The following is a 26318-nucleotide window of genomic DNA, read 5'->3' as shown; positions in this document are numbered from 1 at the left end:
AGGCTAAAAAGCAGAAGTAAATCAGAAATCAAAATGATGAGTACAGGAAGAAGGGCTTTTTATTTTAGATTTTCACTACTCACTTAAAGGTCTAATGACACAGCAAGAAGTTATCTTATTCTGTTAGAATGGAAAGACTGGCATGAAGGAATTTGACCTGTGAAGGATGGCCTAATCAAGACAAAAGCTTGACATTCATTAAAAGACAATCATCACATGAAGATGGAAAAGGTTTACATGGAAGAAAATGATAATGCAACATGAAGCCAATTAAAAATCACATGAGATACAAACATGTAAAAATAATTACTTACGAAAACATATTGTGCACACCAAAAAATCCTTGCCTCCACCCAGTCCTTGGCAACATTTATTTTATCCACTGATCAGAAGAAACTTCAGAACTCATTTAGTAGAATATACTTTTCTAACATTTAAGAATCAAAGCCCTTGCTCAGAAATACCAAAATATGTCTGAGTTATAACTATCCTTTAGGGATAACACTGCTTTGTAGAGTAAAAAAAGAATTGACCTGTTTGCTTAGCAAATGGTATTAGTGATGAATAGTTTTCTATACCCTGTTCAAAAAGCTTTTAGAATTTTATTGGTATGGTGCTCAGTTCTGATAATTCAGCTTTTAATGCAATCACGAATAACACCAGGAGCTACTTAATTAATTCCCCAGGGCAGCATGAATTTAATTTTCAATGACTTTATTGAGAACTTTTTTGTTAATTTTACAATGAGAAACTATAACCACTGTTACACAACTTGCAAATATTTCAAACAAGACAGCAATCTACTATTTTTTTGATTTTTTCTGTTCCAAATTCAGCTCCTGAGATGGATTTTCTGCCTCAACTTCATTTTCATCTTCCTGTAAAAGAAAACAAAAACCTGAGTATTCATCACCTTATTGAAGAAGTACACTTTTCCTGTTTATGCATCGGTATCGAATTCTGTACAGACTTCTGTCATCTTTTGCCTGACCAATAAGCATAAAAATAAGCAAAAAAGTCATTAATTCTAGCATTTGATTTTGCTTAAGAATTAAAAGAAAAATCATAATAGCAGTAAAATTTTAAATAAGTCTAATCACCCACATTTGTAGTAGAAGAATAATTTGATGAGTAAATATTTCACTGACCCATTTACTGGATGGTTACATGAAGAAATTACTAAACCATACACGGACGACGAGATATTCAAACGTCTGCAGCAGAACAGTATTGCACACCTTTCCTTTGTTCTTGACCCGAGGTTTCCACTAAATTACTTTCAAATGCAAGAACTTTCATCATTGTTCTAAAAATTACTTTTGAAAAGCATCTGCCATTGAAAAATGTTTCATTTTTTTGAGACCAGATACGTTTACTTCACCATTTGGTAAAAGACAATAAATTCAACTCCAGAGACACTTTATGTGCTGCAGCATCGTATTTTTGTCCCATCTAGCATATTTTCTTGACAGGTCTGCCAATTTTCCAATTACTTGTACCACCATATGTTATCTGAAGATCAGTCAGGTCTAAAATAGGAAACACGAGCATGTCAGGCAGCAGCATGCTTACAATATTCTACAGCTTCAGCTCCAAGAGTTGGGCTCATAATTCACTACAGGTTCCTCTGGATCTCACTGAAAAAATGAAGTGACATCATAATGCCCTTTTCCATAGGAATGGATGCTATTTTGTGTTCAGTACAAAAACGCGACCTCCAAAGTATAAATTACAGAAGACTGAGAAAACTATTTTATAAAGCAACTTGCAACCCTTCACATCATGTACAGTCCTTATCACACATTCAAAGTATAGCCAGTTTTCCTGCCTGCATTCCAATTCAATATACAGAGAATCTTCCTTGTTCCAAAAACACAAAGGAGAGCAAATTAATAGACATTTGGGAGCGAAGAAATGTCCTGGCTGCTGTAACACATCACAGGGTGACACTTGAGAGAAAGGAAATGTTAGGGACATTAGGTGGGACCCAGGAAACCAGAGTGCAGTTTCATGCTTTAAAACAGCTCCTTTATTTTTCTACAAAAATAACTTTATCTTTTTGTTTCTTAGTCCTCCTTTCACCATCAAAGAGTGTTTTGTAAGGATAACTATAATAAAGATTTAGAGGTACAAAATATACAGCAAGATCATTTGGACAGCACGAAATAGAACAGCAATGGAAAATCTCATTTTAAAAAATCTGGTCTTGTATTACGTTACACAACAGCAAAATAAAATTGAAAAGCTAGTTGTTCTATGAAAGAAACATAAACTCCAAACCATTCTGCTTCTAAATCCTCCCCTCTTCTGGGGATAGGCTAAGACCTGAGATATATTTACATGACTGACCACTAAAGGCTAAATGCATTTCTTCTTCTTATCTTTCTGGAGTGTCATCTCTTCACATGTAGTGAGCCCTGTGCCTCTTTTAGTTCCAGTGAGGAAACATGTCCATGCATGTGTGTGAAACCAAAGATCGTTGACTGGTTGAAATTACAACTGTAGCATATATTCAAGAGAGTGTAATGTATAGTACACATAGAAAGGTCAAGCTTCTAAAGAAATTAAAGGCAAGGCAGAACGAAAAACAACAACGGAGCAGCATGTAACTAAGCTTAGATATACGGCTTACAGGTGACAAGAATATCTTTGAATAAAAAAAAGCCACTCACAGAAGCTTTAGCTGCTATAGAAAAATTTCCAGGTCCCTTCATGAAGGATTTGTTAATAAAAGAATGGCAAATCTGCATGTTCCTGAAAGCCCTTAACTACTGAAGTCGTATCCCTACTGACCTCAATGCCAACTAATCCACCTTCTTCACACACAACCTACCATTATTCCAACGTCTTGAGGTGTGCTCCCTCATACAGGGAATATAAACCCTACACAATCATTCTTTCCTCAGCACACTTGACATACTGCTTAGGGGTCCCTCTTCTAATAGCGGGAGCATCCTGAAATTTCAGATGCTACAAGAAAAAGACGTGGTCGTACCTTCACTGAGCACTGTATGAGGGTGAAGGGATATTAGGCTAAATACTGAACATCTGCTTCCTGAGTATTTTTTTGTGGACAAAAAGGTTTCATTCAATGAAAGAGGTTTTGTAACAGAATCTTCTGGCTTTGTGTAGACTTGAAATGTTTTAGTTCTGTGCTCATAAGGTCACGCTTGCTCTCTGGCATATTTCCTAGGTTACAGCAATGCCTGCAGTATCCGTGTTTTCTAAGATGCAGAAATTATGGCTGAGTAGCTATGGCAAGTCCAGGATTTGCTCTCTGCCAGTAGCCAAGAGGGAAGCATTGCAGTGCCAAACTCTTTCCTTTGTTCATCTGCTGTTGCTTCAACCAGGTAAAACATATTCAAACAGGTAAAATCCACCAGCAGAGTATAATATTATTTATGTGGGCAGGTTCCCACACACAAGTCATCCAGGTCTCTTTTTGCTATTTTGATATTTTTATGCACAAAAGCTTTCTGAATAGTATTGTATTAAACCATGCTCCACATAACACATCTTAATTTTGTAGAGGCACTTTTACCCCATCCCTATTTTCCAAGAACAGAAACTCACATTTTGAAACAGAAATTTGAGTTTAGTATCTGTGAACATGGGTGACTACTGTGCAAAACTCAGAGTAATGATGGTTCGTCTTTCTCATAGTAGGAATTATCAAGGAGATAAAACTTTTACTTTGTCAGATATGTATTCAGCCAGATCAGTTCCAGACCTGTGTGCTACTATGTGAACAACGCTGCTAGTATGAAAGAGATGGCAGAAAGGATTTATGGGGACACTGGAAAATATGAACCACCAGTTCTGGCACCCATGCAGCTTTCTGCCAGAAAAAGAAGTGGCAGCAATGGCCTGAGAATGGCAAACCTACTAATGACTGAAAATTAGCAGAAAATTTTGAGACAGGAACTCCTATATACTATAAGAAGTGCAATATCACTGCCAATATACTTGGGAAAGATTTGAACTAGCAATTTAGAGCACACATTAATTATACTCCAAGATGAGAAGGCTCATGATTATTTCAGTTTGCTGACATTGCAAAATTGCTATGAAATATTTTCTTCTTTTTTTTTTTTTTAATAGCCCAAGAGGCACCCCAATGATTGCACACAGAATACTGAATTGGTTGGAGTTTCTAATGTCATTAATAATGTTTGAATTTTCAACTAAATAGCCTATATAGCCTAATTATCAAGAAATTATGCCAAACAGACTGCAGATTAAACATATTTAATATATTTGTTTTACTAATTACCACCTATCATTATCATCATTATAATGCTTTTAATTCTGATGGATAGCAAAGGAAAACCTTTTATTTTCATGTTATCTGTTAAAAAACAGTCCATGATGGCAGTGTGTAAAGTTGCTACTACCAGTGGCTACACAGCAGAAATTCAGTTCACATTATTTATATTAATGCCTCGCATCTCTATTTTATGTTATTATTTATTTTGCTCTCAGCTCCCTATGACTCTACTGTCTAGTGCTTTCTGACCCAAAAATTCTAAAAGACAGAACAGTCATTTTGATGTTCAAATGTTCAATGATCAAAGTAGTTTTTGTTAGCAGATGTCACAAATCAAACTTCTCTCCATATCTTTTCTGACTACAGACAACTATAGACTTGAATATTATACAGCGAATTTTGAATACTCACCTAAAAGATGCTTCAACACAGATCTGGTGACTTCTAAGAGGAGCAAAGGGAAGTGAATCCCTCAAGACTGTATTACTACTCCTACTGAAAAAGTGCATTTAACAGCCCAAAGATTATTTTCATATTGAAATAAATGATGCTTACTACTCTGAAATAGTCATTCTTTCAGATTTATAATACAAAATCAATAGCGATAAGGAAAAGGACAAAGGGCTTTATAAATTGTTGTTAAACCCATGATCCTGAATTGAAATGTCAGCTCAGAAGCTCCTTAAGCAACTGATTACTGGACATCTCATCAGCATCCTGATGACACTGATGGATCTTCCACATCATCTTTTTTCCTACATCCTTTCCCCAGGTATCCCTCTTTTTCCCTGATGGAAATGAGGTATTGGATTAAATGGTCCACTACATGATCTACAGATGTCTTCAAGTGTCCTATGGATATCTTTTCCTTCAAACTACTTAGTCTACACTTGGTAGCTGAGCATTTATGGGTCAAGTAACAGAACAGGGCCAAGAATTTAAAACTGAGACCCTATAATCTGCCATCAGTGTTGTGAATTATTAATAAAGTATTGAGCATTCAATTACTTTGATAAAATTAATGGGAATATTTTGATATGTAGATGTCTAAGTGCCAAAAACTAAAGGAAAGAAGCTGACTTTTAAGATCCTATTTCTGAAAATTTTGATCTGACAGTTGAGAGAGACTGTCATATAACTTCATCCCCTTTGAAAGCATGTTTAAGGTCAACTATAAATGGCATTCCAAGCAGAGAATAACAGGTCCCATCTGGAAAGTTAATTTTGTAGTAATTATTCCAGAATATTTCCCTGTAGACAAATCCTGGCATTATAAAAAAAAAAGGCCTAGAAATAGGGTTTTTGGTATCCCTTTCACTCTCTTCCCTCTCCAAACAATTTCATTCAAAACGCTGAGAATTTCTTTTTATTCTATTAGTTAATGATATGAAACTGGAAGATGACAGTTAGACAATTCTTAACTCTGCAAGGAATCCAACACTACTCTGTATGTAGGACAGATCACAGCTGTGCTAGAAGATGCACCAGTTCACAGATTTGTGCATCACACCACACCTGCAATTTCTCAAGTTGCATTACAAAAGTACACTTAATAAAATAAACTTTCCGTTGTGTCCTTTGCAAACTGTACCCTCTATTCTAAACTTAATAAAGAGCCATCTATTACAGTATGATGTAAATGAACACCTGAATAATAAAAAGCATGCAAATATCCTACTATAATGAGGAATGACGAGATCTCTATGCTATCACGTAATGTAGAAATACCATCTCAAAAACATGTAACGCCAAATCCTGATATTATACTTTCAATTTTCATAGTATCTTAACCCAAAAGATCTGTAATATGACTAATCTACTAAGCTCCAGTGAGGGTGTCTAGCTGTTATTTCATCTCCTGCCTCACAGATTCTAGCTAGCAACATACCAGTAGGAAGTAGGTAAAAATACTTTTAATAGTCTTCAAAAATGTATCAGGAAAAAGTACTTTAGAAACTACAAGAACTTTACTTTTTGTATGTTAAAGTCTAGCTTTCTAATTTCACAGTCCAAATTTGGAGGAAAAGGAGTTTCAGGGCTAAAAATGGGGAATTCAGTCAGTCTCTCTTACATCGGCAAAAGGTGAGCATCGCACACTAAAATGTAAAGGTTATTTTTCTTCCAAAGCCTATGCTATCTTCTTCAAACGTATTACTCACAACCCTTACAATGAAGAGCAGTGCAAAAATACAGAGTACTACTGGAACAGTTCTGTACCAATGGATATTAGAAGCAAATATAAATTTCTTGCGATAGATGACAGTTTTCTGTCACCACAGCTCTGCACTGATAAGGCAGCTGTTTGTTTCCCAAGAAAAGGAGACCCTTGCTACATGGATCATTTTCATAGTGACAGCCTTGACAAGTTTGACATTTGCTTCATGAAGTATTCTGAAGCAGCCATCAAGAAAATGCCCCCTCTGGGACCATTGGCAGGCTGACAGTCGTACCTTTTAATGTGTATCTCCATCAGTTCTTACTGTCAAAGGCAACCAAATTCCTTCAACAAAAATCTCTGCTGAGCTGGTACATTAAAAAATGGAGACTATGAATGAACTAACCATTACAATGTAAGTAAACATGACATCAACTAACTGGAAGCAGCTCTCCACCCCATTTTGTTCAGTAAAAAGAGCGACGTTTGACTGTTGGAGGTTTCCTCCACCGATGCAGTACGTGGCATCGTGCTCTAGGTGGCAATGCAAGGCCAGGAGAACTGCTACAGTTTTTACACTAAAGCTCCTCTTCAGAAGTAACAAGCAGCTGCATGTTTATCACAAGTTCTTTCCTTCAACTTGCACTCATACAAGAACTTAAAGTCTTTTTGAAACGTTTGTCAGTGTTCTGTATTTTCTATTTCCTGGTTTCTAATTCTGATTATACAGATAAATGTACCATCGCAAGAGCCCTTACAGTCAAATTTCATTTAACGCTTAGTACAGAAGTGGAATATCATGCCAGATTTCTAATCCTCCATCTGTTTCTCTCGTTTTTAGGAGGCAACCATTCCACTGAGTGGCCCTTTTGGCTGACTGCCACTACAGTCGGGATGCTCTTCAGGGCAGGTGGTGATTGAAACCCAATCATTGTTTTACGAGTTCAGCTGATTCTCCTTGAAGAAAGTAGAGGAAAATGTTTCCTTTTTAACAATTTGAGTCTTTAAGGTTTAGGTTTATAAACTTTAGATTGTATCTATAAATGCTTAGATATCACAAAGTTGAAACATCAACTAAGAAAGAGATGAAAAGCAACTTTCATGGGATGTAATACATCTGTAGGGGATGGGCCTCCGTAACTCCACACTGGTCTGAGACTGCACATTGGGTTAATTTTTAAGCCTTCAAGTCTGACACTGTCCTGATTAAGATCACTTAATTATAATACTTACATTTGTGCATACATAAACATATAAATATATCTCTATATATGGACACCACAATAGCATTTTCAACTTATGTAGAAATGTAATAATTATTTTTATGAATTATAAATTAAAACAGAAAGTTCCACTTTATATATACTCATAATACTACTACAGAATAATATTGCATAGACTAGAAATGCATATTGTAATAAAATCAAGACTATTTTAAATATTCATGGTTATACTCCCACCTTATTTACACTATATATTTACTAAATTCTAAGAAGTAAAACTTCTTCATGTTTGTATTCTTGATACTAGGAAATAAATGGCTTCTTCTTAAAATAGCTATGAGAACAAAAGGCGCTCAGACCAACAATAAGGAATTAATGCCTCCTTTAAACAATCTCATTCCTAAGTACTGTTTAATAAAAACCAAACCAACCAAACAAACAAAAAACCACACACACAAAAAACCAACTGGCTAATTTTTAACTGCTCAGTTGTTAGGCTATATATGTATACTGGTAGCTACTAAATGATGGCTGAAGATTTTTTTTCATATTTTAACTGTTTTCTCAAATAAGTTTAGCTATAGATAGCCTTTTATGAGGAGGTCTGAACGTTGTATCCAAAACGATTAACAACATCAAATAGAAAAGTAGGCACAACTGAGTTATACAAAAATGCTTCTGTAAGCTACAATCAAGAAGTGCTGCTTACAGTCGTCGGCAGATGAAAGACATCACTCTAAACATCACTGAAGCACACATTTTTAACAAAAAAAGATAGCACTACCATATGAAAGGAAGGAAGGAATTTATCTCAATAAGAGAGAAAATCTAGAAAATGTTTTAGGAAAAATGAGTGCGTTGCATGCTCCTGACCAAAATTAATTAGAGTTTTAATGTTTTACATTTCCACCATAATTCTCTAAACGGTGCATTTATTTCATAGTAATAAACACTCGGTTCATTAAGTAAAGTTCAAAATCTGTGTTAGTCGCTACATTTAACAACCTTTGGCCCTCTTCTTCAATATTTCTTGATTCACGTTTCCAAAGCATTGAATAAGCAATTGAGGAACACAATTACATTTCATGACTCTGCATATTGAGGATTCTTATTTCATCTAAGACAAAAGGCAATTAATCTACCATTCTGTACTGAATTCCAACTTCAGTGAGCCATGATAGATACTGAAATGAACATACAGGAAATGCTTAATTAAATTACTGTAAAAAGCATAACCAAAGTTTTTTCTTTCCTTATGACAAAAGAAAATGCACATTTAATGAGAAAAGGTTTACTGCAGTATTATAAATTTAATAACTTGGGAATTCATGAAAATATTGGTATAATGTGACAGCTAACAATTCAGAAAGCTTTTTTTCCTGCTTTCTTTTACATTTCATCAGAACATTACACCTGAGTACAGCCACGAAATTCCATTGAGGCTCAAGGCATAAAAGATGGATCTTTCAATGGCATTAATGTGATGACATAGGAGTCTGAAAAACACAGCAAAGGCCTTTATTTTAGTCACCTATTTTCCAAAATGTGATATAGCTAAATGCTGTAAAAATGGCTTTATATCTGTGGTAATACTGAATGCCTATATTTAGTTACAGTGCACGAAGTTGCAGACAAAACTCATAGAAATGGACAAAGCTGTAGAAGTAGATGGAGGACAGGCTATGACAGCAAATAGAACCTGTGCTGCTGATGAAGAAATCAGAGATGGAAGACGTTTTTGCTTAAAAAAAAAAAAAAAAAAAAGTTCCTTTCAGTAGGTCCCCACAAACGCACACTGACATTTAAATTCGGAATCAAACAACAGTAAGTAGACACATGTTTCAATGATTTCAACATCCATTAAATAAAATCCCCAAAAGAGCATTCTAGGCTAGGACCAGATCAACATCTTCACGCTAACAACCCAGGTACAATCCCTCATGGAAGACCTTCCCTGATGTTATCATTTGTTTAATCTAAATTAACACTAGCACCGCAGACCTACCCAGAAGTCAAAGTCATTCCTTTACAAGTTATATAAACATGCTTTTAATTCAACAATATAACCCAAACATTTGGCTATGGACCTGATATCAAACAAGACAAGAAATCTATGGCTTTAGAAGCTGAAATTCAGTTGGTTTGATGGCAAAGGAAAGCTTGTAGATTTGTTTGGGTTTATATTTTGAATTTATTTTTGTGTTTGAAGGTAGAATTTACTGTTCTGATCCTGTAACGATGCCTGAACACTTTAATTTCGTACAGTAGATCAATTCAGCTGTATTTGAAGCATCAAGGGTGTATTGGTAATAAACACATAGTCAATGCTGAGTCAAAATTGTAAAATTTAATATACCAAGGTTTCATTAGTTTCAAGCTGATCAGCTTCAAAATTAAAAAATGAATGTATTAGGTTTAACATTAGAATGAATTCTTTTCAATCCCCACTTGTCTATGCATTTCCAAGTGAGGTTCTATAGCCAAATGTTATTTAATTCAGTGGGTATACTGAGGAATGTTTTAGTAATTCATCATGAGAGCGATTTTGCTTCACTATAATTTTTTGAAGTCAGAATCTGATGAAACTCTTTCAACTGGAAATATTACAATGCCCAACCATTTAAAGTAACACTATCATCAAAATGAACTTTGCAAAAACCTGCCCTGTAAAAGCAGCATCTGCCTCCAAACACACACTGATACTTTTCCAAAATTTCTTCTCTAACAACATTTGTACACTAAAAAAAAAATACATATAAGCTGCCTTTCAGAAATTTAGAATCAAATTAATTGACAAACCTCACCTCAGTGCAGGTAGTCACCACAACCAGGGTTCCTTACAGGTTTGTGGTGCATTTCTTTCCGATAAATCCAGAAGTTACTGTTTCACTATACTACATCAAACCCATCCTGGGGTTTGTCAACAGCTTGCTTCCCATCTCTCCCTACCCTCCAACAACTCACACATAACTTTGTTAGAAGAGTGGGAGAAAAAAAATACTTTGATGTGATTCAATTATTGAAAAGCTATATTCTAAAAGATTCCCAAAGCTAGGGAAATTTGGCTATAACTAATTAGTGGTTTGCATATTTATGGTAGAAAAGCTCATTACAGAGCTCATATTATAAATCATTATTTATCTATTTTTTGCCTTAAAATACTGAAGCCACTTAATATTTATCAAAACTCCTTTTGAAGCTCGCTAAACTCCATTCCTCAGAAGACTACTCACTCAGAAGGTTTTTTTGTCTCCCATTATGTTACATCACAGTGCTTCCAAGACATAATATTCTTCACAACGATTAAGGGCCACGACTTGCAAACACGTATGCATGCATCATTACACTCAACTCATCGGATCACTGAACTGAACAGTACTATTTACTGGGGTTATGTATGAAATATACCGTAGAAAAGGGCTTCTCTGGAGTGGAATACTGAATTTAAACAGTCCCCAGATCAAGCACGGCATTTAAATTATGGGTATTTAAGAGGAAGTTGAGGCTATTTTCAGATGGCTATTTTTTCCTGAAATCCTAGTGCTGCCAGTCAGCTGCCTCCAAAGAGTTCGTGCCCCGAACCTTACTTAGGGTCGCCGATGCCCTGCAGAGACGTTCGGTAGCTGCTGCTCGCTGCTCTCATACTACAGCTGCTCTAACTGCCAGTGTTAACTACCGATATCTATCACATGCTTACATATTCATTCATTTCACTTCGTTATAATCTGGTTTTTGGTTGTCTGGTTTTATCACTGGATTTTCTCTTTCTGCACATACAGACTTGAAGTGGACTGAAGTATTTTCAATCCATTTAAATTCAAGGAAACCTTTCAGGATGTAAGGTCAAAAAAAAAGGAAAACCTGAAGAATTTCGCTAGCTGTTGCTTCTCCTGTCCATTCAAACCTCCCCAATTGATGCCTTTTAAGACCTGGATACAGAAAGGCTTCTAGCTCCTTTCAAGATTTTGCTGTTCAATTTGATAAATGGTTATATATTGATAAAATATTTAACTATAATATTAATTAATTATCCAAATTTTTGCCAAGCTATATCATGCCACATCCTGTATAAACACATATGGAGAGACTGATCTTGTGGAGTCTAAAATCAGTTATGAAAAAAATGAAAGAAGAGAAGGACAAGAATTAAAACATCATAAAAGCTAAGAGGGTCAGCATGCTGGGCATGTATCTCAATCACATTTTTGTGCCAAGTAGGGCTAATAAATGAAGAATGATTAAAAACTGATTAGCATCAAAATGTATATAAAACTATTTCATGTAGAAATAGTCTACATTTCTTTATAAATCAAATATACTGACTGTATAGGACAGACATAAAAAATCAGACAGTTATTGCAGATATTTTATCAAAACAGTACTGAGCCTTGAGGAGTCAGACTCTAGAGCCTGCTTTTGGGTGGGTAATGGAATTGAGTTCAAGGTGAGAACTCCTCGTATGAAGCATGGTTTGTGGAAAAGCTGAGAAAACTTCTGTATAGTGAGCTGGAAAATGTCATTGGAGGAGAGGAAGAAATGGAGGAATGGTATGTAATGGGATTTCTAATCTAGAGGAGGGTCACTAACAGAAACCAGGACAAAGTTAGTGCATAGTAAGTCCATAGTAAAGCAAGGTCTGAGACTCAGATGAGGAATTTCTCAACTAAAATATCCGACGTTTGTCCCCCTACTATAATACGTATTCAGCCTGGAGGGCGTGGAAATCAGACTTACTGCTACATTAAAGAACTTATCCGTAAAATGTGAATAATAATACTTTCAATGTCAGGATGGAGTTCTACGCATGAAAAGACTCCTATAAGTGCTAAATGCTGTCATTGTTATTACATTCAAAAAGCACAGAAGGCTTTAAAAGCATTAACTTTTCTAGTGCAGAACATCACCTGTTCTTTCTGAAATCAGCAAAAAAGACACAAAATGAGTGCACTTATTGCAAGAAACTGTCTGGTTCTAAATTCTGATGCACATTTTTTGTCTCTGGGAAAAGTAAACAACTGTTAATAGCAGGAATTTTATGACACTCAATAAGGTATAATATGCGGCAAGCTATAAAGTATATGAAAAACGGTTCTACTTCATATAAACTTGTTTTTCATCAGGAAATTATTTAATTGGAAAGATGCTTTGAAATCAAACACTTCAAGAACAGCAATAATTCATTTGCCTTTGCAACACCACATTTTCAGGTATAGTGAGTGTTGCCTCTACATATAACCATTTTTTCCTCTTGAAAATCTTTATTTCATGTGGAAAAATAAAAAGCACAATTTTCTTTCACATATATAAAACTTTAATTACAGGAGGACAGCTATTGGTACTGCCTAACAGGTTAAAAGACTTGCTCTAAACAGAGCTGTCACTAATACAGTATTTACATTTATAAAGTGATTTCTGCATGAATGGGATTGTTCCAGGCCGACAACAACATTTTTAATACCATAAACAAACAAGAGATGAATACACAAAATGAACTGTTTAACAGGGGTTTATGTACCCCCTGTGCATTGTATTTGGAAATGAAGTCCTTAAACTCGGAGGCGGAGGGATTCTCCGTGGATTAGAAGAGACACTCGCAGTCCTTTCAGCAGCATCCTTTTATACAAAATTTGGCACTAACACTCTGTTTGCTTCAGCAAATGACTTCACGCTTTGCCCTTTTAATCCAATTTCCACCTTAACATAGACTAAAGTGTAGAGAAAATACTGAAAGAGGATGCTTGGAAATAAATTGCATTAGAAATGTAATCCAGGTAGTAATCCAAACCCACACAGTCAGCTCCTCATTCACTGAGAAATTTAACCCACAGAAAGCTTCATACAAACCAGCATTCAGCATTGGCTATTACTGGATATAATTCTGACACATCAAAATATTACTCAACAAGGCAGGTAAGAGGCTAAGTCTGCCAAAATTAAAGGAACAGGTACTCTATTGAAAGCCCCAATAATTGATTGTAACCCTTATCCCAACTTTAATAGCTGGGATTTGTAGGTTATTTAAGGTACTTTGCTGGTGCAGCCCATAAGTGTACAAGCTACCTTATTCAGCAAGAGCATCCCCATTAGCAGGTCTTATCTCTTTTGTTCTATAGGCCAAAGCACTCATGTGTACCTTGAACACCCAGCCCACAGCAGACAGCAGTCCATTCAGAAAACACTTATTCATATTTTACTGCCACGGAAAACAATAATTTCCTAGTCAATGAACATTGCTACTGTTGCTATTTCTTTCTTAGACTTATTAACCACAGATGACAGGTCGGACAACATCCTGAAAATGACAGACGCTTGTGGATACTGACGGCTTGATATCTATGTGTCCTGGCAGAAAAGGGCCAGAAAACCAGCATCACCGTGCCTCTCTTGCAGAAGCTCTGGATCTATTGATAACTCAAAGGCAACACAACATTGCTGCTCATTGCTTGTGGGTGTGATGTCAGACTTTCTGTCAGCACAGTGAGACTCAGGTATTAAAATCAAACCCAAAAATTCAACAACTTAACATGATGAAAGCATACAACAAAGAGTTTCCCATCACAATATTCAGTGCCACAACCCTTTTTATCCTAGCCAAACTACTATCTATTCATAGAGGTCTCTCTCTTTAATTCATGCCTTGAGCAGAAGCAGCAGAAAACAAGCAGTGCCTACTCAAATTAAAAGCACATTTCAATAAACTAATGGATTACAGTTCTATAACTCAGAATCTGCAGAAAGCACAGTGCAAGGGCATCAGGAGCCAGAGCTCACTGGCAGCTCACTCTGACGACCTTCAGAACCCAACGGTAGGTGTCCCACTTCCCTTCATTCACAGTGGGAAAACACAACAAATACAAGCCAAGGACAGGTAACTCAAGTTAATTCTGTAGCCTGGGCATCCATACTAAGTTCTCAACTGGCTACTGCTGGCAAAAAGGAAATGGTATTTTCTACCCTTTGTGAAGCAAACATTTTCTTAATGTAGTTTCTTTTGCATAGCCAAGCTTGACAGTTTTAGACACTTCTCCACAGAAAGGCAAATTGTTCCTTAATAATTTCTACAATTTCTGACAAGATATAAGGATTTTGTTTACACAGAGTATTTCAAAGTTAAACTGGTAGAAGTACAAAAGTGCGCAGGAAGGAGGCAGAAGACCCAAGAAAATGGAAAATACATTTCCTGTCAATATTCTTTCCAAGGAGATTTGAACTGCACTTTGCCTGCACTGGCTCTCAGCAATAAGCTAGTATTCTTGCTTGACGAAAAGGATTTCCATTCCTGTCCTATGTAAAAACACAGGCTGTATCTGTGATCCTCCTTTTCCTGTTGTTTTTCTGAGTGACTGAGGTGAGAGCTGAGATTTTTATCTTGTCTGAATAATTTCATTAAATGCAACACAGTGCTCTGCTATTCCTTGGATAAAGTCCCAAATACATTTTTTCATTTTCAAGGTCTTATCCATTGATATAAAGAATAAAAGGAAATTTTCTCCATGCCCATTTGGTTGGTTGTTTTTGAGCTGATAGCTTGAGACAAAAGCAGGTGAAAAGAACATATCGCCTTCCTCCCACAAACTATTTCCTTTAGCTGCCTTCTCAACATGTGTAGAACTTCACACTTTAGTGGATGTTTCACCACCTACAGGCTTGTTTCCTTCAAGCTTTCACATCACATTTCTCATCTTTTTTAACCAGGAAAGTTCCTGGAGATCCTTAGGATAACATTTAAGATCTTTTTGGTATCCTTTCCTTTAGACACAAGTTCTTCTTTCATTGTTGCTGTTCTCTGCCTACTTCCTTAAGAGAACATCTTCTGTTGTCACAAGGATAAGGTAGAAATAACAGCTTACCACTTATAGACGTGTTCAAGGTATGGGAACTGAGATTTTCCTAGAAAGAAAATATCTGGCAATTGTTTTGCCTTTTTTAAAAAAAATTCTGAATTATATTTTTTCCTCTAATTTGACATTTATGGGAATCCAAGAAGAAAAATGGAAAAAGGTGCCAGATTATCTCTCTCTAAAAAATTAGAAACACGTTTGTGGACTGTGGTAATATGTTCCAATCAGAAAAACACCACTTATGGTGTCCATTTTGTACTGTTTGACATAGGCACTGAATATTTCACTGATAAATGTAATTTTCAACTCATTCATCTGTCATAAAGACCTTTTGAGCCAGGAGTCCTGCTTTATAATAGGGAACAGATGAGGCAATATTTAACCTCAGGTTTATTCTGTTGAGCAACATACTTTATCCATCTCATCAGGAATGACTGGGAGTCTTAAAAATTAAAGATTTTCAGATTAAAAGATGTAACACAGAAATTAATTTTCCAACTATGTGTTCAGCTTTTTTTGTTTGTTTGTTTTAAATGACAGTCCCCCTGTCTATTCCATAGCCAATAACAGCACTAGCCAGACTTCAGTCCTTATTTCTCCTTTGGGAAGAGAACTAGTCCATGACTAAATCACTGATCCTAGCTTAGCAGCATCCAGTCATTACTCGTTCCAGTATTTTATTTAATTTTCTTCTGTACATGGAAAACTAATCTTCCAATCTTTTCATGCAAAAGGAATTGTCAAAAACCGAAAAAATTTAGTGGGTTTGGGATGGGGTGGAGCGGAGAACTCAGGTTACATTGTACTGGTCTTTTTGATGGTAAACTGCTATACCAGTGGTTGCCCCTAAATCCTTTTTGGGCTTAGTGATAGATTTCTGTCATCACTTTCATAAGCCAAACTTTTTAATATTTTAGAACTCCTATTACATGAATGTTTCATCACTCTGAAAAAAATATTTAGATTCTAACAGTGATTATAGCAGCCTTTGTCTCAAGTGTTACAGATTTTCTGAGGAATGCAGCATGTTGTGATCATATTTAAATGAACTGAGATAATTTTTCTAACTTTTATAGACAACACCATCCTGCTTTCACCATGCCAGATGCATATTCCCCACTAATCCAAAAATGTTAAATGCATAATTGAATTTCATTTCTTTGGGGCATATGATTTCATAACCCATAGCAGGAAAGGATAAGAAGAGTAAATTGACAACAAAATATCATGCCTGTCCAGACAAACGAAACGCAAATCTCCTCAATAGCTTGGCTTGCGCATCGTTCTCCTGCTTTCTACATTAACGTTTATGAAGCAGTGATCCATCAAGGCCTGCAAAATCAAGCAGTAGATACTCAGCAGTCACTAATTTTTTTCATGCTCTCTGAGAGGCACACTCAAACAAATGTGGTCTAAGAAGTCAGCACTTCAGAAAGCCCTAGGGATATTCTGACCGTCTCCACTGAAATACCACTTCCAAACACAAGATAGGCCGACTTGCTGAAATTTTTAGGCCACGCACTTTTCACAGCTAGCTGGAACACTCTTAGGAAAAAAGCAATATGAGTTTACTTCTGACCAACGGTAGGCTTCCTGAATGAAGTTTTTTGGTGCTGGAAGATGTGGAGCAACCTCCTCAGTGAGCATTGGGAAGATGTGAATTCTGATGCTGAAATTCAGAGGTCACCACCGGTCAATTGAAGTCTACCAGACTATAAGATCCTGCAGTTTGCTTGCCTCAGAAGCATCACGTTATGTTTGAAAAGTATGAAGGAAGTAACAGTCAGTGTGCCTGCTCAAATGTCTTGATTTTGAGTAGAACAACATCTAAAGAAAAGCTTTTAACCTAAAAAGAAAGACATTTACAATCTTACTTGCAGTAGTCAGTGCAAAATGGAACAATTCAAATTATTTCCTGCCTTTATTACTATTAATTTACTGAGATTCTTCATAAGGTAAAGACGACCCAGTGAATCTGCAGGACGAGACCAAATATAAATGGCTGTCTGCTGTCCAGAAAATGTCACTCTTTCCAGTATTATGCTCCTTGTGAATCACATGCGCAGAATTTATAGATACAAATACGATCAATGTCATTGCTTCTCTCTAATAAGCAGCGGAACCTACCAGTTAAAGAAGGTTCTCATCCTGTGTGTAGGCAGCTGTTTGTATTGAAGTACTGTGTTATTTCAAGGCCTCTTGAGGTGACTAACCAAAACTCAGCATACATAAAGAGCATAATCTTGAAAAAGATGTCTAAAAACCTGAATGAAATGTGAATAGATCTGTGAATAGAAAAATCAATTCATTTTTATGTGCTTTGATACAGAACCACTGGTAATTTCAACAACCATGACTTAGATTCATCTTTCCTGCATTTGAGCTCTCTGAAAGTTAGACAGTTTGCTTACACAAGATGCACTCGGTAGACAGGAGAAGGAATGCCCAGAACATAACTCATCACCCCTATCTTCACATTGGTTTTAGGATGGGATAGTGCAACAATTCCCTAATACATATGCTAAAAACATTAAGGCAATGACAGATTGCAAGCAAATAGTGTTATCCTTAACACCGTGCTATTACAGAGTGCCCATCCAAGAGTAAATTCCACTCTGTCTGTAAACAATCACAAAAGGTAAAGATTTGGAGTCTGTAGGAACTGGAAATGCTTACAGAAGGAATTAAAATTGAACTTGCAAGTTTCTTTCAAGCTACTGATCATGCAGTTATAAAAAAGTTTTATTGCCTTATCACAGTAATTAATTTTTGTTTCACATTAATGACATTCTTATCATGCCTAAGATGCTAATGCAATTTGACAACAGCGAACACCATAAGATCACCTAGCTTATTCATGTCACTAGCAGGGAGAAATGCATCATTTTACAATAATGACTTTCCTAACATACTAATTGCTTCCAAAATGAAGGACTGCTTCTGTGTTTTTGTTATGGAAAGGAAGAATTTATCCTCACATTGTCTTTTACTATCTGATTTTGTAAAGAAAACAGTTATCAAGTTTCTAGGGAGCAGTTCTAAACTGAAATGTTTGGTATATCCCATAAAATTATATTTTCATAAGTTTCCTATTAAATATATATTAAATATATAAATACAAAATTTACTACTATTAATGAGTGACAAAGCTAACTTTATGTCAGGAAAAAAACCACTGGGAGTTCAAAGTAAAATTCTCATATAGATCAAAACACCAAGACTTTGTTTCAGCTTTCTACTTATTTGCAAAAAGCTGTTCCAGACAGTGGTGGCTGCTTTGGGTCTTTTGTGGATGGGACCAACTTCAGCAAAGCAGTGTCTCTTCTGAGCCAGTGCCTGGGAGAGCACCTCAGAAGAGTCACGCTCTCCAGCTGCAGCTGGAATTCGGGAGCAAGCGGCTGCAAAGGTGGGAGGTGCTGCTGCTGCAGCTGCTGCAGCATCGGGCGGGGGGAAGGAGCTCTCGCAAAGAAAGTGTCAAACTCAACCACTTGCCCTTGACTGGGAAGCAGGTCCATTTCTCCCCTTGTCAGAGAAAGGTGGCATATGACCCTTTAAAGTACTTCGAATCAAACGGTTTTTAAAAATAATAAAGGGACAGCTATGAATTCTGCAAAACAAGTGCAGGGTTTCCTGCATTTTCTTGTTAAAGAAATTGCAAGCATAGATGAAAATGTGTTAAGATACCAAACCATAGTGTTTGTGTATTAGGTGCTTAATTACAAATATGTTTTGAATTCTAATTATATTGTTACTATCCCAATTACTTTGCTAGATACACATATTTAATTATAATTATATACTGTGTTATGCACCTCTCTTCTATTACATTTACTGCTAAGGCTATTTTAACTAATTTAAGAGTTCATTCAAATATACTCATACCAGTATTTTGTGGGTATTTTGCAAACTATATTACTATTGCACAAAATAGCAAAGTGCTACATATATCTAAGCTTCTATAAGAACAAAATGTGTACCTTGAGATTGATACTAAATAAGCATCATAATTTGTTAATGTGTTGTAAAGAAAATATTTGCAGAATTACTATCAAGTTTACTGCAAGCTTGTTTTAACTTTCACCTGACCTTCACTTTTTTTTAGAAAAAGGTCTTCATATACATACATTCCTGTTGAGGATGGGGTTAAACTTGTCAGAAACATTTTAATAAAATACTGAAGACCTCCTTTAATTTATGGCAGATATATTTTCAAGAAGGAAAATGCTGATATTATCTTGGTTATAAGCTTGCTGCTGAAATGATTTAGATATTCTTTTCCTTTCGCACAGTATCAGTATAAAGCATTTCTTTGCAGGCAATGAATTATAGTTGACACTTCAAACCTATTCTATCACTATCTTCTAGTTCAGAAAAATGAGAAAACATAAATATTTATTCTATATATACAGAAGAGACACAGGACTCTGATAAAAATGATCCATTATGGAATGATGAATAATTGTTACATGTGTCACACTTAGAACAGTAAAGGGCAAAAAAATTTGCCACTTTTTAATATGAGGATTTGAGGTTATTGTGTAAATAAAAATGCAGTCATTTTATCATATTGAGCTGATAAGTATTTAAGCCCAGTGATTTCTGATGACATTCCCTTCGTGTCTACATGCATGATGAAGCTGCTTGATACAGACCCTTGGTTTGGTTTGATAAACTCTATTAATGACGTGCTTTAACAGTGGAAAAATATTTATGCAAATAGACTTCCACTTTCCCAGTTTGCATGTGCAATACTTCTCTAGTTTAAGTTTACCAATTAATAAGACTAGGAATCCATTTGTTCCATTAAGTGAACTGTTCGCTAGCTTTAATCTTTTTTCTCTTACTAACTTAAATTTCTATATTATGCAGAGAAGTAGAGGATATTATAAACTGCTGACTAACGCATTCCATAGGAAAAAAAAACCAGTGAAATTTCCAAATATTTGAAACAATATTACATCAATCTTTCCTTTTTTTAAAAAAAGCAAACCCTTCCTATTAAGTACAAACCTTAGCCAAAATGCAATAAACAGAACTAATACAACTTGATTTATTAAGAAAAGAATTATCCACAACATCTGGTTTTACACTAGAAATACAGCTTTTATGAGGTAAGGATATTTTTTGATTCAGTGCTTTTAACCACATAGCCCTGAATGCAAAATTGGAATGTATTCATAATACCAGTTACGGAGTTAAAAATAAACACTCAAAACTACAAGCTCTTGGGGTAAGATTGCCATGAGCAAAGTATAATATATAATTGAACAGAATTATTTGCTAATTTGTGTTAGGGGAGCTTCACAAACTGTAACATAAAGACCCTTTGCTTATTAAATTCAAATTAAAATGCATATTTATTTAAATTAAAATAAAGTAGCATTAATTCAGTAAATAAAAATTGGGAAGTTCTGAAGTTATAATACTCTGGAAAAATTGGCTAAGCCATCTTTTAAATGTGCTGCATTCGTATTAAACAGTGAAATACAAAGTGCAGGGAAAAAAAAAAAAAAAGGACACCATACCATGTATGCAATATTGCATCTGAAAAGTTTTAATTTTTGATACTATTTCTTGGCTTCACCACTCCACCCAGACACTAGCAGCTTAAATTTTGGTGTAAAGAAACAAGGAGATGCACTGGATAACATCAGATGTTTATCTAGCCCGGTTTCTTGTTGCCTTCAATGGCCACAGGCAGATACTCAGGGAAGATTACAAGATGAAGGCAAGAACAAGCCAAATTTATCCTATTAGTTTCCTAAATTAAATGTTATTACTAAATACAATAACCTTTGAAATAAAGAAATTTCACCTGATATTACCATAAGAGGAATTCAGAAAACTTAAGACTTCAGGAATAGTAGTCTGATATTAAAGAACACTATAAATTCTTCCACTTTTCAATCTCAGATAAAATAATTCAAATAAAAGTTTATTTTTAAGTTTTTTCTAAATGTTCTGTGTTTCTACATGAGATCCTGAAGACAGGATGGAGGGATAAAATGTATTTCCCCCCATGGCATATGGAGAGATTTGGCAGGGTGTCACACTTGCAGCAAAGAAAGAAGTTTCCTCTACTCGATCTTTCTTACAGGAACTGGGGTTGGGTTTGTTTTTTCCTATGTTTTTATGTGCTTCCTCTTTTAGAATAACTAGGTGCCTCTGCAGCCACTGAAAGCTTTCTCAAGTTACAACATGACTTCGAAATCAGGTTATTTTTACTCTGCTGCTAATCAGGCTAAAATAGGAACAATGGTGAATTTTGGATTAGCTACAGGCTCTGAATGACACTGCATCATTTCTGCCTCTATCCTCATTTCAAATATCACTCTTGAATCTATAAAGAGGCTGTTAAAACAAGCAACATTTTGCAGAAACAAACATCGAAAATTTTGCACAGCATGCACACACCCAAATTATAGTCTATGAGTGACTCCATTTTTAAATGCTGACTGAGATCTTTTTCCCAGAGATAACTATATAAATAAGACTGTCAGAAAATGAGAATAAAAGCATCTAAAATGCAGAAAAAAATATCTGCTCCTTTATTTATGTTCTCTTTCTTCGTGCTTCCTACTTTTTCATATTGTCTTGCATTCTGAGTATACCTCCCAGATTCAGAGCTACACTAAAATAAATATGCCCTTATTCTTGACTTTGTGTTTAATTTTCCACACTTCTCTAAGAAGGTATTTTCTAAAGGCCTGTCTTTATCCTCCTAACTATGGATATTTATATTCATAACACCCAACCTGTGTGACCAGCGCTGGATTAACTGAATTTACTTATAGTGAGTGCTTACATGCAAAAAGTCTATTCAAAATTTGGAGAAAACTGGAGTCAAGTGAAATCAAAGGTTTGGAAAACATATAGGGAACAATTCTATCGTCATTCAGTTGCACAGATTTAAGGCAACTTTCTACACTGGCTGATCATTTTTGAATTTCAGTTTTAAATCTATCCCAAATTAGAACCTACTACTTAAATTTACTCTGTTTTTGGAGAGAGCATGCTCAGGTTAGAGTCCTAGATTTGAACACACTCCTCTGTATATTGTTGAATCCAAACCAACAGTGACGGTTTTCCGACAAGCGAGGTGTGGATTCACCTCTGTGCACTAATAGTCTGAAAAATTTATTCAATAAAGATTAAAAAAAAAAAAGTCACAACGATATAAGCACACGCATATCACTTTCTGTGCATTCCAACACCTGCGGTTCTTCTTTCCAAATCACTGTCTAAATTTTGTGTAGCTAATCACCTGTGTGAAAATCTTACAAGTAGTAATCGATCCTAATTTGCAGAAAGAAGATGATTTTCATTAGTTACAACATTAAGCAGTAGCTCTTAATTTTAGTCAATCTCCTGAACAACCCAAATATGACAAGCCTACTGTTGTGGGGTAAACTGAGTGGAGTGTAAAATGAGGAAAAAGTGCTCCTTTTGAATGGATAAATACAGAAGAACTGGCCAATACCCTAAAGCCAGAAGCACTACTGGGTATTTTGAGGGTTGTTTTCATTTGATTTTTCTACAGCACCGAAACTGCAATGTGGTCTCACTGTCAGTCCTGGAGCACTAACTGCAGGCTGCCACTCAAGAGGGAAGTTGTGGCCCACAGCTACGCATTCCTTCCACCCGCCGTGGCCCATGGTTGGCCACATCGGCCCACCCACCCAGCTCGGTCATCCTCAGGTCCAACAAGACCAGCAGGCAGCCTGCGGGAGCAGATCGCCCTTTCAGCAGCAGCGTGGGCCTGGACTGGTGCAAGCTCACTGAGGATTTGCTCTGCAGAGCACCTCCAGGCCCCTGTCTTAGCCAGCAGTGAAACACATTCCCCTCGGTTAAAGCCTAATGTGGATGCCCTGAAAAGCCCTTTGGAAGCATCTTCCGCAGTGAACACTGGCACAATCTATGGAGGTTTAGACAAATAATGTTAGCCAGATAAGCTGTGCAGTAGGCATTTCCCCACCTTTTTTGTGTACATGGAAAATACAGAATAATACAAAAGCAGTCCCTTATGAGAGGACACAGAGTGTGCAAATTTCCCCTGCTGACTTCAACCAATTTAAACAACAGTCTTACCAGAATAAAACACATCAGGACTGAATAACGGACAACTAACTTACCCAAAGATACTACTCCTCATCATAGTCCAAGTCTCTCTGAATTTAACTGTATTTTCAGTAACATTTTCGCAGTTTCTAAATAAAACAAAGCCCATAACCAGAGCACAGAATATGTAGTTGTAGGTATCCCAGGTAATCTAGGGGGTTTGGGAGATTAAGATATCTGATTAGCCACTATTAAAAACCAAAAAATTAATTATAGGAAACCTGTTCACTTAAGAAGGATTTAGCAGGTCAGTGAGTGCTATGAAGGATAATGGTGTATGCTAGTCTACTTCATAGTCTTCAGAAAATTTATACATGGCGTTAACATAAATTTAGTTTTAATTTAATGTTATTTAGGGTAGATTAATGTACATATGACTATCACATTAATAGCAAAAAAAGCTGTTCTAAGACATCACTGATCCAACCGTGCTAAAATATTTAGGTAATATGAACCCTTCTATGTCTAAATATTCTGCTTAACAGTGAGAGAACTTTACAGAAAAAATACTTTGATGAAGCAGCATTGCGACACTATTGGGATTGCACTGCAGTTCAGCGATAACCCTGAAACAACTGGGTAGGAAAAAATCTATATAACCTACGTTATTAATGACTACTGACTGACCTCTGCTTACCTTCACTACCTCAAAGATGACATTGAAATTTTCAACTCTGCTCAAGCTTCATTATCAAAAATCTAGACTACAATAACTTAAAAGGGTTCTGATGATATTTTCAACCTGTCATATTAAAATAAAATGGAAAATTTCTGACATTATATACCACCTAGAAAAAGGATCATTGCTTTGTTCACATAGTGCAATGTGAAGTCCAATATTTACACTGCATACAATGACCACAGAACATATTTGCTTAATTTTTCATTCAAATACTACAAATAAGAAAGAAGATAACCAGTCCCTCAGAAAAGAAAGAAAAAAGAACACTGAGAGTGTGTACCTAATGTATTGAAGAAAGGAGTTACATTTACTTTCCTCTAAGAAAGAATTTCCATTGTGTATCACACATGCCATACAGCAAATGACAACAGTAGCTTACACGATATTGTACCATGCCATGAATACCCCAAAATAATCCAGTCATAGCTGACCAGTGCACACAGGTACATGGAAATCCACTGACCCCAGTACAGCTATCAAAATATACAGCAGGTGGGAAACAGCCTTCAACTTGTACCACTTGCTGCTCTTTTCCTACCTAAAGCTTGCTTAATTCTGATTTGTCATTCCATTTTCCACTGTCTTCCTCTAGCCAAAAAAAAAAATATATATATATATACATATATATGATTTAAAGCATGTTGTTTAAGCCGAAATCAAAGTTGTTCTTCTCAGAATATAACAAGTTGCTTAATGCTTCATAACACTTTAAAGTGGCCAAATATAACAACAAGTTCAATTTACAAAAATTAAAACTTTTTTTTTGGGGGGGTAAGGTGTTAAAGAAAACCCATATGTCTTATTAAATATACAGTAGCTGTAATTTAATTGTTTCTTCTGATCCTACCCATTTTAAAAATGTTTCATTTTTACAACAGAAAGAAACCACAAAATCCTAAAATTGCTAAGGATGCCATCCAGAAAAATCTATATTCCTGGGGAAAAAGAAAAAAAAAAGAGTAGTAGAGAACTAGTAATTGTTCACACAAAAAATTTCAAACTAAAGCCATAGTAAAATCAATGAATCTCACAGATTTATAAACTCCTCATTCGGCAGCATTTATTGTGGCACATTTCTTGCATGTTTGGTCATTTTTCTCTTACTTTGTATTAATTATGGCTACTTGGAATTGATGATCTCCAGGGTACAAATCAGTGCGTATCAAGGTTGATGAACGCTCCCCAGATGTTGGAGTCATGTGGAGCATCTGTCCATGCCCAGGATCTGTGCTGTAACCCTGAATGTTTTCCTGCAGCGGACCTGCAGGCACTCCTGACAAAGAAATGCAGCTGATGGAGGAAATTCCAGAACTGTCTCTCCTTTCCCCTCTATCACTACCCAAGAAAGACTTTCTTATGCTGACGTGCCAGTACGTGTTTTAGACGGGGTACTGCTTGCTGCCCTGTGCTTTCAAACCTTCCCCTTTTCCTCTCCCACAAAGGAGAGTGTGATAACAGATTGTAACACTTATCTAACTTCGATAGTGTGCTTTCCTCTGTAGTCCATGTGTAGACAGTGGTGTCCATTTCCAAATTCAATTATTTGGGCACTGGAAAAAAAACCCCACAACAGTTATTTTCTAAATTTCTAGGGCGCTTTTCTATTGCTTTTAGAAATATGGCTGAATGTCAGGCAATAAGAGAGAATACTGCAGGAATTCTCAGCTTCTGACATTTTTAATTGCCTCTGCTTTGGTTATTACACAATAGATATTTTCAACTTCTAAATATAATGTATCTTTGTAAAATACTTTAAAATATGATTTCAAACTGATGAATGCCATTTTCTATTTGCCTTTAATTTCCTCTGAATAGTAAGTTCATCAGAGTGTAACAATTAATTAACTTAATTAAGCTAACTTAATTATGTTCTTTCATAGGTCAATATGTAGAGCTACTCAGATTAATAGCAGAGCTTGTAAAGTTAATCTTCTTGTATAATGCAAATGATGCCAAGTCATGTATTAAATACCTTCCTGAGTAACAGATGATATAGGACTGAATGTACTTTAAAGAAGGGCAGAGACTGTGA

The 26318-nt window shown here is 35.9% G+C and overlaps 1 protein-coding gene across 3 annotated transcripts in view; it reads right to left on the bottom strand.

Moving 5' to 3' along the window:
- Positions 1–697: 697 nt before the first annotated feature.
- The window catches only part of PHF14 (PHD finger protein 14), a 166276-nt gene continuing 140655 nt past the window's right edge, over positions 698–26318 (bottom strand). For all 3 annotated transcript variants that reach the window (XM_065629505.1, XM_065629504.1, XM_065629506.1), the window contains one exon: positions 698–878. Coding sequence is in view for 2 of the 3 variants with exons in the window: in XM_065629504.1 (XP_065485576.1) it covers positions 804–878 (75 nt within the window). In the remaining variant the exon portion in view is untranslated. The remainder of the gene's footprint in view (positions 879–26318) is intronic.

Source organism: Caloenas nicobarica, chromosome 2 (genome assembly GCF_036013445.1).
Source record: "Caloenas nicobarica isolate bCalNic1 chromosome 2, bCalNic1.hap1, whole genome shotgun sequence".
NCBI lineage: Eukaryota > Metazoa > Chordata > Aves > Columbiformes > Columbidae > Caloenas > Caloenas nicobarica.
The sequence above is the reverse complement of the archived record's forward strand: the minus strand, read 5'-3'. Positions and strand labels throughout refer to the sequence as shown.